Source organism: Cheilinus undulatus, linkage group 2 (genome assembly GCF_018320785.1).
Source record: "Cheilinus undulatus linkage group 2, ASM1832078v1, whole genome shotgun sequence".
NCBI lineage: Eukaryota > Metazoa > Chordata > Actinopteri > Labriformes > Labridae > Cheilinus > Cheilinus undulatus.
In genome coordinates this window covers 19,801,383-19,815,208 of record NC_054866.1, presented here as the reverse complement: position 1 = coordinate 19,815,208, position 13,826 = coordinate 19,801,383, and the positions used below count along the sequence as shown (strand labels likewise).

The 13,826-nt window shown below is 38.0% G+C and overlaps 1 protein-coding gene across 3 annotated transcripts in view; it reads left to right on the top strand.

Moving 5' to 3' along the window:
• Positions 1–2,283: 2,283 nt before the first annotated feature.
• Positions 2,284–13,826, top strand: part of usp32 (ubiquitin specific peptidase 32) — a 97,450-nt gene continuing 85,907 nt past the window's right edge. For all 3 annotated transcript variants that reach the window (XM_041813278.1, XM_041813286.1, XM_041813269.1), the window contains exon 1: positions 2,284–2,487. In XM_041813278.1, the coding sequence (XP_041669212.1) occupies positions 2,430–2,487 (58 nt within the window). In that variant the 5' untranslated portion in view covers positions 2,284–2,429. The remainder of the gene's footprint in view (positions 2,488–13,826) is intronic.

Genomic DNA, 13,826 nt, shown 5'->3' with positions numbered 1-13,826 from the left:
AAAGGAAGGAATACTGAAATCCATGGTACAGTTTTGATAAAGTTTTTGTCAGCATATACAGGTGCCACTCAAAACATTGAATATCATCCGTCCATTTTCTATACTGCTTATCCCGTTGGGGGATGGGCTGGAGCCTATCCCAGCTGTCATTGGGCAAGAGGCAGGGTAAACCCTGGACTGGTCGCCAGTCAATCACAGGGCTGACATATAGAGACAGACAACCAGGTATGCTCACATTAACACCTACAGCCAATTTAGAGTCACCGATTAACCTAATGAGGATTTTTTTGGTGGTGGGAGGAAGCCGGAGTACCTGGAGAGAACCCACGCACAGGGAAAACATGCAAACTCCGGACAGAAAGGCCCTGACTGGGTAGCGAACCAGGGACCTTTTTGATTGAATATCATGTATAAGGTATTTTTTCTGATGTTACATCAAAAAGTTAAAAACTTTTATAAATTCTAGATTCATTTCATACAAAGTGAAATATTCCAAGATTTATTTTTGTTTTAATCTTGTTGATTATGTCTCACAGCTCACACAAATCAAAAAAACCCCACTATTTCAAAACATTGGAACATCACAAAACGTCAGTCAAACAAAAGGATTTATAATACAGAAATGTTTACTTTCTGGAAATTATGCTCAGTTGTGTTCTAAGGAATTGTGCTCTAAGTGCGCAAATTATTGCATCTATTCGATGTAGCATGGAGCCAATCAGTCTGTGGTCTTGCTGGGGCGTTACGAAGCCCAGGTTGCTCTGATACCAACCATCAGCTCATCTGTATTCATGAGTCTGGTGTCTCTGATCTTCATCTTGACAATTCCCCAGATATTCTCTATGGGGTTCGGGTCAGGCAAGTTGATCAGCCAATCAAACACAGTAATACCATGATAAGCGACTATTTTCTGCCATTTTTTGCCTTCACTGGCTGGTGGCAAGTCCTGTTGGAAAAGGAAATCAGTATCTCTGTAAAGCCTCCCAGCAGATGGAAGCATGAAGTGCTCTAAAATCTCAGCGTTGACTCTGGACTTAATAAAGTACAGTGGACCAACCCCAGCAGATGGCGAGGCACCCCAAACCATCACTGACTGTGGAAATGGAAACACTGGACTTCAAGCACCTTAGATTCTGTGTCTCTCACCTTAGGTTCTAAATGAAATGCAACATATCCTTCATCTGAAAAAAAAAAGGACTTTGGACCATTGAGCAACAGTCCATTTTTTTTCTTTTCTCCTTAGCCCAGGTGAGATACTGATAATGTTTTCTGTGGTTTAGGAGTGGTTTGACACTTGTAGGCCATTCCCTGGACATGTCTGTATGTTGTGGCTATTGATCCACTGACTCCAGCCTCAGTCCACTCCTTGTGAGGCTCCTCTAAATTCCTGAATCTGCTTTGTTTGACATTCTTCTGAAGACTGTTGTCATCCCTGTTGCTTGTCCATCTTTTCTTAGCACTTTTCTCTTTCAGTCAACTTTCCATGAATATGCTTTGATACAGGCTCTGAGAACAGCCTGCCTTTTCAGCAATGGCCCTATGTGGCTTACCCTCCTCGTGAAGGGGAGCAATGATTATTGGCCACAATATTCTAATATTTTGGGATAGTTGATTTTCGTGAGCTGTAAGCTGTAGTCATCAAAAAAAAAAAAAAAAAAACCCTACGTCATTCCCCAATCTCTCCCTGTTTCTGGCTCTCCCCTGTTCTATCTCTCAAATAAAGAGAAAAAAAGGCTCAAAATAAATCTTTGAATTAAAGAGTTTGCATATGAATCACTGTTGGTTTATTTTAAATTGAAAAATGTAGTTTAGCTCTATACTCCAGCTTTGATATTGAAAAATGATTTTATTTTCTTCATATTCTTTATCGTACAATTATTCAAGAGGCACGTGCTGGAGATATTCTAAGGTCAAACAGTTTACCAAAAACTCGTCCATTGTTTTTAGTTGAATCCACCCCACTCTTTTAATAAGGGGGCAAAATGTGGTTGTCCACTCCTTGTACAGGCCTAACAGGAATAGCAGTCTCCACTAGGTGGCGCTACTTACTCTTGATAACAACCTGAAATCACTGACACATGCATACATTGTGGTATGTATGACTGCGTCTTAAAGGAGTAAAACTGTTTTTATTATTTGTAACAAAGGAAGGGGGGGAATAAAGTTAATGACGTTGAAAATTAACTGTTTCTGTCTGTCAAGTCAGCCTTGTTTACAGCTGTTTAAAGAATCTGATCAACTGACCTGTAGAGTCAGATCATGTGACAGAATGGAGGCGTCGCTGTAAACGTTCAGCCGTTCACCACATAAACACAGCACCAGGAAACCAATTTCACAATTAACGGATAACGGATAAGGAAACGAACTATTCCGATCATCTCAGTTTTGGTAACGTTTATTTCCTCACATCGCAATGAAATGAGGGGAGCATGGGGGCCAAAGAGTCGAGGATAGGATTCCTGTCGTATGACGAGGCCGTCAAGAGAGGTAAGCCGCCAAAGCAACGGGCTAAGTCCACCTCTTAGCTTAGCTGTCAGCTTCAGGCCAGCTCTGTGATAGAGGAGGATGTCCTGATCTACCGTGAAAATCTAGCTGTTTAAGAGGCGTCCATTGTTGGACATGTTTAAAACCTGTCAAAGTAAAGGACACATAGTTTTCAGAACAGTTATGATACGCTGATAAGTACGGCTCAGTTAAATTTCAGAAGGCCGGGCGGGTTTTTATTTTATGTCAAGTTAAACAAACGCTGTGCCTGTGTTCTCCGCAGTCGTCTTCATTAGAGAATACGCTGCGTTGGGTGCAGCACGAAGGCATTCCCTGTTGAAATAGCTTTAATAAATAGCTTCTAACCCTCATTAGGTTTATTAAATCTACCCCGATTGATTGGATAGCCCAATTTATGTGTCAGTTTCACGGATTGATGTTTTGTGGTGCGAGTGTCTTTAATTGAAAGCAAGGTCACGTTAAATTGAGAGATTATTGTACAGAGTTTGGTGCGGCATTCTAGCCATAGCCACGAAGGCGCTGCTAGTGTCGGCTAACGAGGAGGGATGGGCAGGCTGTGCCAAAACAACATAATAGCCCGCCTTGAATGTGTCATAACTTCTTGCCCGACTTTGCAGTGCACCATTTTCTCTAGCTGTTGTCACCAAAAATTGCTAACTGTTATGTACGTGCTACCATTAGCTTGCACGTCTGTTAGCTCGACAGTTAGGTAGCTAGATAGCTACAGCTAGAGGGGAATGCCTCTAGACTGTTTGCTTTAGCCTTCGTCTAGCGGATTTTGAGCCTAGCCATGTGATATAGGCTAATCGTCTGTGTTGGTGGCAGGGTACTTCTCAGACAGGTTGTTTTCTTCTAAACAGGTTACACTTTAGTTAGCCACTTAGCTCTGCAGTGAAGGCATTTTGGAAGAACATATGTGCTTGTTGTCACTTCATGACAATTTAGCTTGTGGACGTTTACTTAACCCTGGAGGGGCCATTCGTTGATCCCTCGTAAACATCACCCAGAGCCTCCGAGTGCTGCATAAACCGAGACATCAGCCACATTCTGTTATTAATGTTATATTTATTTATTTATTCGCTTGGCATCACCTCATATTTTTACTACAGTAAAGTAACAACCAGAGCAGTCGATCCTTGTAACAGAGGCGAGGCAAGTGTGTTTACATAGCACCACTCACTAAGTAATTCACAGTCCTTTACAGAGTTAGAACATTTATAACACTAAAGAGCATTAAAAGCTACCAAAATTACATTAAACATGTAATGTAAAAAAGATAAACAAAAATATGAACTTAAAAAAACAAAATTATGTCCTCAAATCTTGCATCTGCTTGGTGCCCCCATAGTTCTGGCTCTGCTAGCCCTGACTACTAGGGATGCACGATATTATCGGTAGTATATCGGTATCGGCCGATAATAGCTTAAAAAGTCAATTATCGGTATTGGCCGATAGTAAAATTTACACCTATGTGTATGGCCGATAATATGACGTCATAATTAAGCGCACGCGATGACGCCTGACCTGCACAAACAACAACAATAAACCACATGTCAGCTGTGTGGGAGAAGTCTGAGGTGTGGGAACAAGACAGCAAAGTAGATGTTTGAATCGCTTGTAAAGTACACCAGATGCGTGGAGGAGCTCGATAACATGCCTTTAACACCACCAGTTTAATTTTGCATCTAAAAAAACCCACCAACCTGATGACTACAAGGACTATAAAGAATGGCAGAACTTAGTCATTCAACAAAGCTAAAAAATACAGCAGTGACCACCCAAAGGTAAGGAGCTGAACAGGAAAATCATTGAATTTATAGCTCTTGATAATCAGCCTTTCAGCGTGGTGGAATATACTGGCTTGTGATGCATTTAAAGCCCCTCTACATTATACCTAGCAGGCGCTTATAGCCTTACCTGAACTGCAAAACTTCGTTTCCAGTCACGTAGAGAAGCTCTTCGTTAGCGCTGAACATATTAGCTTCACCACGGATATATAGACATCATCACATTTAGCCTCACTGCCTCTGTGGATAGATGAGGACTTTACTCTTTAAAAAGTCTGTCCTACACTCACAGGAGTGCTCACTCAGCAGCTGCAGTTGCAGCCGCCTTTGATAACATGTTTAGATAGAGACAAAAAGAACATGCATGTCGTCCTACGTGACATGCGCGAAACATGGCAAAAGCAATGACGGACTTCTGAGTGCCGTCTCCTGTGCACACTCAAAGGTGCACGAAGGTGTGTCCAGCATTGGAGATGTGGATGTCACTGTGTTGTTACAGCGCTGTTTACAGTGAAATGCCCATTAAACTTGGTTGCTTAGTTAGTTTGTGCTGTTTAAAGCAGAATCAGGAGAACTACTTTAGTCGAAGTTTTATTTCTGTTCATCTTGAGACTCAGAAATTTAGAATTATAATTAAGCTCTGAACTATAGCTAGTTTTTTTTTTTTTTTTTTTTGCATTTAAGAATCTGTGTTGTTGTTTTTTAAAGCCCCTTGTCAGGAGTATCTCAGGGATCCATCCTGCAAACTGGCTGAGTAATAAGGAGAATAAGTCTAAATGTATAAGCTATTTCTTTTTTGCACTGTGGAGCTCAGAGTAAGCAGGTTGTTTTGCTGCTGCTTATTGCCCTCAAAAATGCAGATGACTTTGGCTGTACTATTAAAAATACATGTAAGCATTTAATACACATGTAACCCAAAGACATTACTGGAAGTTTGTCATTAGTGTATGGCTGTATTTGAAAAAAACCAAAAAAAACCCCAATATATCCTTCAGTTCTGATAAAAATCAAATGTTTTGTCAGTTTGTACAAAAATAGACTACCAATATTTAAAAAAAAATTGTAGTCCATGATAGAATTGGTGTTTATAACAGTGGAAAAAAAATGTAATTAAATATCGGTATTGGCCAAAATTAGTTTCAAAATATCGGCATAACGGATATCGGCAAAAATCCAATATCGTGCATCCCTGCTGACTACACAGTCTTCCTTTTCCAATGGACAGACCCACTTGTCTTTCCTAATCGAAATGGTTATTTAAGGCCAGAAATACTCTTGCGGTTCACCTTGCATTTGCATATTCATCTGGCTGCATCATCAACGTTCTTGTATTATGTGATCGGTGTGACTAGAGGACATCAGGAGAGAGCTCAGGCAGTATACAAGTACCTGATGAATAGGATAAAAATATCAATTACACTAAACTAAATTCTGATTTTAATAAATAATCCTAAGGTTTAAAAACTATGTTTTTTAAGTTGTAGTACTTTGTGCAAATAAACTGGATATAAGCTTTGTTGTAAATTTCTTGTACATTTTTTACAGCCTGTCATGGATGCAAAATGGTATCAAAGCATTTTATTCCATAATGATTATAAAATGTGATTTTTTTTTTTTACAAAGTATCTTTATCAACAGTTTATTTAGTTATAGTTTAGTTTATCTGAAACACCTTTTTATTCATGACAATAGTAAAAAAGAAAAGAAATAAAAAATAAAAAAGCAGGTTGGTCCATGTCCATTTTTATAAATCAATCAAACTAGATAGTATTGAGAGCTGTGATGAGAAAGGGCTCAGCAACCAAGCTTGACAGTTTAACAAGCACTCATAGTAAAAATGAGCAGGCTTTTTTACAATTATTTTTCACCTCACAGGGCCACATACAGACACCTTAGTCTACAGCGATGACTCCCTCACTCATGGTGTCACACTTTGTAAACATTTCCCACTTGAACATGAACTAATGAATAACACATGCATACTTATCAACTAGCAATGCAACATGAAAATTAAAGAACAGTAAAATAACACAGTCTATCCCTAAAAGCAATCCCAGAAGTCCCTGCTCCAAGTGACTGCTGGATCACCACAATAGGATTGTATAAATGCCTTTAATCCAGCGACATTTCTTGACAATAACATCCTCTTTGATTTGTTAATAGTGGAAAATGTTTCCTTTTTGGGTCAAAACTTGTTCAGTTTCCTCCTAAACCTGTATATGAAGCCCAAATCATCTTTTCAGCTATTGATTGATTTAGGCTTCATAAACTTCCCATGCACGAGCACACATGGTTATTGTTTAAGTCAGACTGGAGTTAGCTGTGCCCAGATGCAGCTGAACATGATAAAATTGACCATACTGTGGTCATTAAGTAGCCACTTTATTAGGTACATCTTAATAGTACTGGGTTGGACCTCCAGAGCTGCTTAACTCTTTGACACATAGATTCAGATAAGTCCTGGAAGAAATCCTCAGAAGTGCTCTATTGTATTGAGATCTGGTGACTGTGGAGGGTAGAGTGAACTTACTGACTTAGTCAATACACCAGCAACTATGTAAGCTCCATGCATGAAGTAGCTGTTGATTTTTTTATAATTAGCTAACAACCTTATCTGAGGAGAATGCTGCTACACTAAAACAAAAAACTCTGGACTTTAAGAGGACATATAAATACCCCTGAGAAAGCGACAAGGCAAAAAGTCTAGACTTTTGTATCTCAGTCTTTGCAAATTACCTTGCTTCTAGCTATAAGTGCATCATTGAGAAACTTACAGCCAAATTAACTGTTGTTGTAGAACTGAAAATCTACATTAAATTTAGCGTAGAATAAAGCTAGCCAGGCTTGTGCAGTAAGTTATGCATTGTCGTTGCAATTATGTAAGATGTGGGTGAGCATTTATCAGGACAATGTTAAACCCTGTGGCCTTCATGTTGAACTTTACTCTCTGGGTTGGCAACAGATAAACTTTGTCAGATTATGAGAGAGAAGCTGTTACACATTCATCCAGGACGCTGTCACATCTGTAACAGAGTCCCACCACAGACTAACCTGTCTCCTTTACATTCATTTGACCAAAGCGTAAGCTATTTCCATCTGGGAACCTCCACTGCTATTTAAGTCGGTGTGAGACAAACCTTGATTATTGCCACTCATTGTGTGGTGGTTTGGACATTCCTCAAGCTGACTGCCTTTCCCACTCTGATGATCACATGTGACCACACACTCACAGGCGGTGGAATTATGCAGCCATCCAGCCTTATCTGACGAGTCACATGGTAGCCTTCCCTAATTCCCACATCAGTCTCCACTGCAGCAATTACAGGGTCGGTTTTTATCTGAGCTCGACCTGGTAGGACCGCAGCAGGATAACAGTTGGGGAGCATCCTGTGTCCTTAAAGGTTATGCTTTGATTTGGTCCTGTAGTAAATCCTGGTTCATTCAGACTTCCTGCAAGCCTGGTTATAAAGGGCTGATTGTGAACTCTGTCTTCACTTTGTTTACAATTTTCTGATCAAAACACTGAACGCTGCCACATGTTTAAATATTTTAAAATCTAAAGTTGACTGTCCGACATCCAGTTCTCCTTCAGTACACATGCATTTAAAAAAAAATCCATAGTAATGTTTGCAAAACACTGATTACTGTTGTCTAATATTTCTGCCTCTCCTGGTACCACACAGTTGTTTACTTCACTAACATAAGGTAGGAATTGTGATATGAAGCCCACTATAAATTTAGTATGCAGCAATTCAGTGATAATTTATATTCAAATTTAATTTTTAATAGGATGCCCAACTGTCTGATCTTTAGGTATTTTATCCATGCAGTGCAGGCCCATTTCATCTTCAAAACTGCAAAGTAAGTGTGGAAAGATGAATAAAGTTATTTTGGATTCTGTGAAATAATAAAAAGCTAAGATCAATAGTAGCAGGAAGGACTTGTGTACTTTTTTGTCAGTTAGGTCTGCACAACAGAACATGAAGGTTTACAGCAGGTGAATAAGCCTAGACAAACTTCATTTATTTTGGAAAACTTTCAAACTTTTTTATATTTTAAATGTACATTGCACTAAAATATGAGGTAATATAAGTTTAATATATTATGAATTAAAGGTCACCCTATCAGGACTAAGCAGAAAAAAAAGTCTCATAGCAAAATAGAGACCTACCAGATGGGGTGGCGATTCAGCCCATCAGATTTAAAGAGGTGAAAGTTGTCTTTGTTTTCCCAAAGATTCATAAATGATGATTAAACATTTATTGGCAAAGGCTGACAGTTTTCTCTGCTGGTTCCTGGTATGCCTAATTAAAATGTGTGATAAAGTGTATCTGGAAGGAAGGTAAAGATTAAAGTCTGCATGCTTCACTTAGAGAGAAAGGTCATGAACAGTGTAGCCAATCATGGTCTTGTGAGGAAATACAGTTGCAGTGTTAGATATGATCAATTATGAGATCAAATCTAGTGTTTTTCAGATCCAGTTCTTGTTTCTGGGCAATTGTCAAGACTTTGAATTCCTAGATATTGACGCTTTTTAGCCTAACAGGGACAAAGATAAAACATTTATCCCTCTAGGATTGTGAATGTTCAACAAAGCAGCCATGTGATTTTGTTGGGGTTACATAAAGGTCAGTGTTTCAGCAATGTCCATTCCAAAATAGTGGTACTGTGGCAATAAAATACTTCCTGAAGGCGCAGCTGACTGATAAACATCAGTTTGGCAGCCTTACCCACTTGTGGGTCAGAGCTGTCAAAAGCCCTATTCAACCATGCATAAAACTTCCTGATTTTAACTGGGTGATCTGCATGTTTATAGCCTGACCTGCCATATAGACTGTTTTATATACCCTCTCCATGGATATATTTCACTTCCATATGAGAATGCTCCCATATAAAACATTTGGAAAGGGTAGGACGTCTAAAAAAATTCTCAGACGGTGATTGGGTGAACTTTCTGTCTGTCTCATTCAGTACAGGTCAATCAGAGTGACAAGATAAAATAAGGTTGTACACATGTGCAGGTCCATTAGTAGCCTGAGCTTGGCAAGCAGACACTGCCATAGTTTATGAACAGCGGAGCTTGTTGGTGGATAAAACTCATACTGAGGCTAGTTGAGAGAAATGCTGTTTCAGTGCTTTGCACTTTATTTGATAAAGAGATGTGGTACATTTCTTTATTTGTGGTACATGCTATACTTTAGCTTCATCTGAGCTACATTGTATCATTATCGTCTTCCAGTACAACCAAACCTTACCTGCTGCTACCGCCTATGTTCTCCTCAAACTGATTGGTCAAGTCTGTTCTCAGACCAGGCACAATCATTTCAGAATGGAGCTTTGCAAGATGGATCTATTTGGTGACAGACATGGAATATGGCCACTCCATCAGCTTTGTAAGGCTAGCATGTGCCACCCCTTGTCTGAATTATCTCAAGAAAGCAGCCTGCAAATCCTTTATTTAAGTAGGAAAATAAAATTTTGATGGCACAAAGGTTCACATTTTACGACATTTTATGTCCGTTTCTAAAACAAATACTGTCACAATAAGAGTAACAATTTATTTCTATGACTGTATAAACTTGGTGTTTCTTCTTCTTTTTTTTTTTTTTTTTTTTTTGCAACAAAAAAGGTGATTACATCATTACTAGTATTGGCTAAGATCAGTTTGGAAGTACTGGCATATCCAATATTTTGATTTTGAGTCATAATTTGATCCAAAAGAGTAGCAACCAAACTTGGTGTTTCTTCTTTTTTTTTTGTTTTTTTTTTTTTGCAACAAAAAAAGGTGATTACATCATTACTGGTATTGGCTAAGATTAGTTTGGAAATACTGGCATATCCAATATTTTGATTTTAAGTCATAATTTGATCCAAAAGCTGCAGCAACCAAAAGGTATCGTACTGTCAAAATCACATTTTGTGCAATTGACACAAATTTGTTTGGAATTGAAAAAAAGAAATTGCTTGATATTTAGGTACCAAGGACTTGTATTTTTGTTACTATGCTATAAAACAGGTATCAGTATTAATGATTTTACTAAAGACTGAAGTTTAACAATCCTGCTGGTTTTCAGTAGTCTGTCACCAGATTCTTAGTGTCACTCTAATTGCCTTTTCAGTGGAGGCAGCATCTTCTTTTAACAAATGTTGCACTCTTCAAGTCAGTTATTTATTTGGTTTTTGAATCAGTCATAATCAAACAGTATCACATGATGACAAACTGAAAAATCAATGAATCAGATTTGGTAATTACTGCATTCGTCACAGATACAACTTCTGTTTTTTTTAACTTTATTTATTGTTGTTTTTGACATATACAAAACATATTGGTAAAATGAAGATCATGACATATAAGACAACTTCTGTTTTTAATTTGTGTTTTGTGGCTGGATATTTTTTAACTGTTGTCATTTTGACTCTGGATTATATTAAAATAAGGCTGAGGTGAAATTCTTACCTATAATGGCCTTTAGCTTTTGTTAAGCTACATGACTCAATGTGTTCTCTTTCCCAGAATGAACCCAGTTGTAACACCCCCATGTGCAGACTTGGTAATGATTTTCCTATATGGTGATATGGATCAGATTCCTTTTTGCAGATTTCCAGAGTACCTGGGAAACCCTCCTGGGTCATCTGATCCTTAGTGGTTGACCACTGTGCACTTGAGCATTGTAACAGCAGGGATCATCAGTCTGACTCCTATGACACTCAGCCTGATAGTCACCTGAGATGTTCACAGTCTTCATTTCTGCCTGGCGTCAGCAGGCCTTATCAGCCTCAGGGGCAAACCGCTGCTTTGCATTCTTACCTTGTGTTCCTGGTTTGTGGATGTGGGTTGAATGCTGCCGCCACAAAGGTTTACAGTCTGCCATTTGCAATGGAAACATGGGGAGGCTTTCATTGAGATAGGTGCAAATTTGCATAAAAGATTGCTGTATGACAACGGAGCATTTTAGTATGGCTGTAGCTAGCATGACTGTTAATTTGACAATTTATGATTGCATGCAGTAAGTTTGTATAATGGACTTAAACATGAATATAAACCTCATGTTGCATGTTCTTAGCATTACAGTTTAAATATCCGTGCTCTTTGAAGAATAGTACACTTTAACAGTTAACTGGTAGGCTGGCACAAGCTTCCTAATCTGAGAGTGACTCAATCATTTTGATCTCAGACTTCCTGTAACCTGCATTTATCACTAACAGACGGTCTTAAGCTTTAAGTATTAGTCAGGATATCGGCAGAGGTGTGTTTGTTATTTATTCACCTCAACAATGCAATGCACTAAGCTTTGAGGAATGATATTGCCACATCTTAAATAAAGAATACTAAGGGAGACAACCCTTGTCCAACACTTTATTTCAGTACTATTATCTCCTGACATAGCCCTTTTAATGTTATGACAAGGCATATTCAGATACAGTACTTACACTTCAAATGGTAACCCTAATGCACAGTTGAGTACCACTACTGGTAACAGGTTTGGTATAGAATAACTTTTTGAAAGGCAACATATGATGTGAACCCTTGTAAAGTTTTCATTTTTAAATGACTTCTAACAGCAGTTTTGAGTTACCCACATAAACCACTTCATTTAGCAGTCCACTAACAGATTGTTACTGTTGCAACATGGGGAGCAATTAAAACATGTCCTGCTCAAGAGCACACCTTCAAATGATTATGTAAGAAACCACTTTTAAAGCATTTTTAAAGCTCCCAGACTCCATTCACAAAATAGTCACAGAACACAGGAGATGCTAATCTACTGCTGAATAACCAGTTAAAATATTCATATCCCTGTGTTTTACACTACGTCTTGTCTTTGATCTAAGCTAACCTCTTTAAAAAACTAAAGTCAAGTCACATTATTAACTTACAGTGCTGTGAATCTCCCAACATCTCACAGTTTGATTTGATTCTTTGGGGCATGATTCAGTCCAAATTAACACAACATTTACAAAAAAATCCTTCCAAATCTTCAAAGAATGGAATCAACATAAGCCACAAAGTGAATAAAGTTCCAGTCATGTTTCCTATCTCACCATTGTGTAGACTCTGTGAGACCGCACTGGTAAACTGCATGTGTCATATCATGATGTGATGTAGTACATTGTACTGGAAACTGCCATAATGTGGGTAAGCCCTTGTAAGCTGCAAATTATCATTTGGTGTTAAAATTGTCAATAAAATGTGTTAAAAATAATATAGCTTTTATGTTTGCAACGCTTTTGTCAGCTGTTGGTAATAATAAGAAATTCACAGAGAAACAAAAATTACATTTGTTAGTTTTTTGTTTAACTTGCAAAATACTTGGATAACATGAATACAATTTTAATATGAATAACATTTGCATACTCAAGTCAGCTGAGTTTTTATCAGTGAAAAACGATGTTAATATGTATTGGAAGCCTTGATGAACACTTAATCAATCAATCAATCAGTCAATCAATCAATCAATCAATCAATCAATCAATCAATCAGTCAATCCTTTATTGATCCCCCGGGGGGGAAATTGCCTTTCAGTTACATCCCGTCCAAGAAACATAAAAAAAGACATTGACACATAACAGGGGGAGGACAGGAGCAGGAGAATTCTATTGTCCATTTAGAATTAGTGGGCTGTGGTGTGAATAGGAACACTGGACTGTCATTTGCAGACCTTACATACTGAACTCATTGGGTCATGCCTCCTCTTACCTGACCCACTGTATTCAGTATACCTATTTATATTGACTAAATCCAATAAAAAGTAAAGAGTAGCCTGTTTGATTGTGTTTTAAAAAATGCATGATGTTTCCTTTTTCTGGCCCTTTTGGGTCCTGCCCTTGATGATTATCCTGTATTGCTGAAGAAAAAACCGAATACTGGCATAAAAAATAAACTAAAAGAAGCAGTGAGAATGAATTAAAACTAAATCGAAATTTAATTAAAAACTAAATAAAAATAAAAACTAATTAAAAAAAAATCCCAAACCATTACTACTTAGTTAGCTGCATGACTGACAAGCCAGGTTGGATGAAGACAAGAAGGGTTTGAAAAATCTGAAACCATTAAAAACTAGAAAAGCACTCAGAGAGTGCAGACCTCCGCCATTAGCCCTAGCTCCCAACAGTACAGAATCCTTCAAAAAATTCCTGAAACCATACAGTGATCCGGATCACTCCCAAAATCAGTTCTTCCTTGTGCCATTTCTGACATTTCCTGAAAATTTCATCAAAATCCATTCACAACTTTTTGAGTTATGTTGCTATCAAACAAACAAACAAACAAATTAACAAACAAACAAACAAACCCTCTCAATCACATAACCTTCTTGGCAGAGTTAATCATAGAAATTGAAAACTGCATTTCTGGTTTGAATACATTTTTTGCATACTCCCCAAGCAATTGTAACAAAAATAAATCAACCCACCATGGCAGGATTATACTACCAGCTAGGTCTGGTTGATTTAGAGCAAAAATCATAACTCAGCATTTTTAACTGCCGAAACAAAACACGTCTCAATATTGATAATAAAACGGAAAACAAAAAT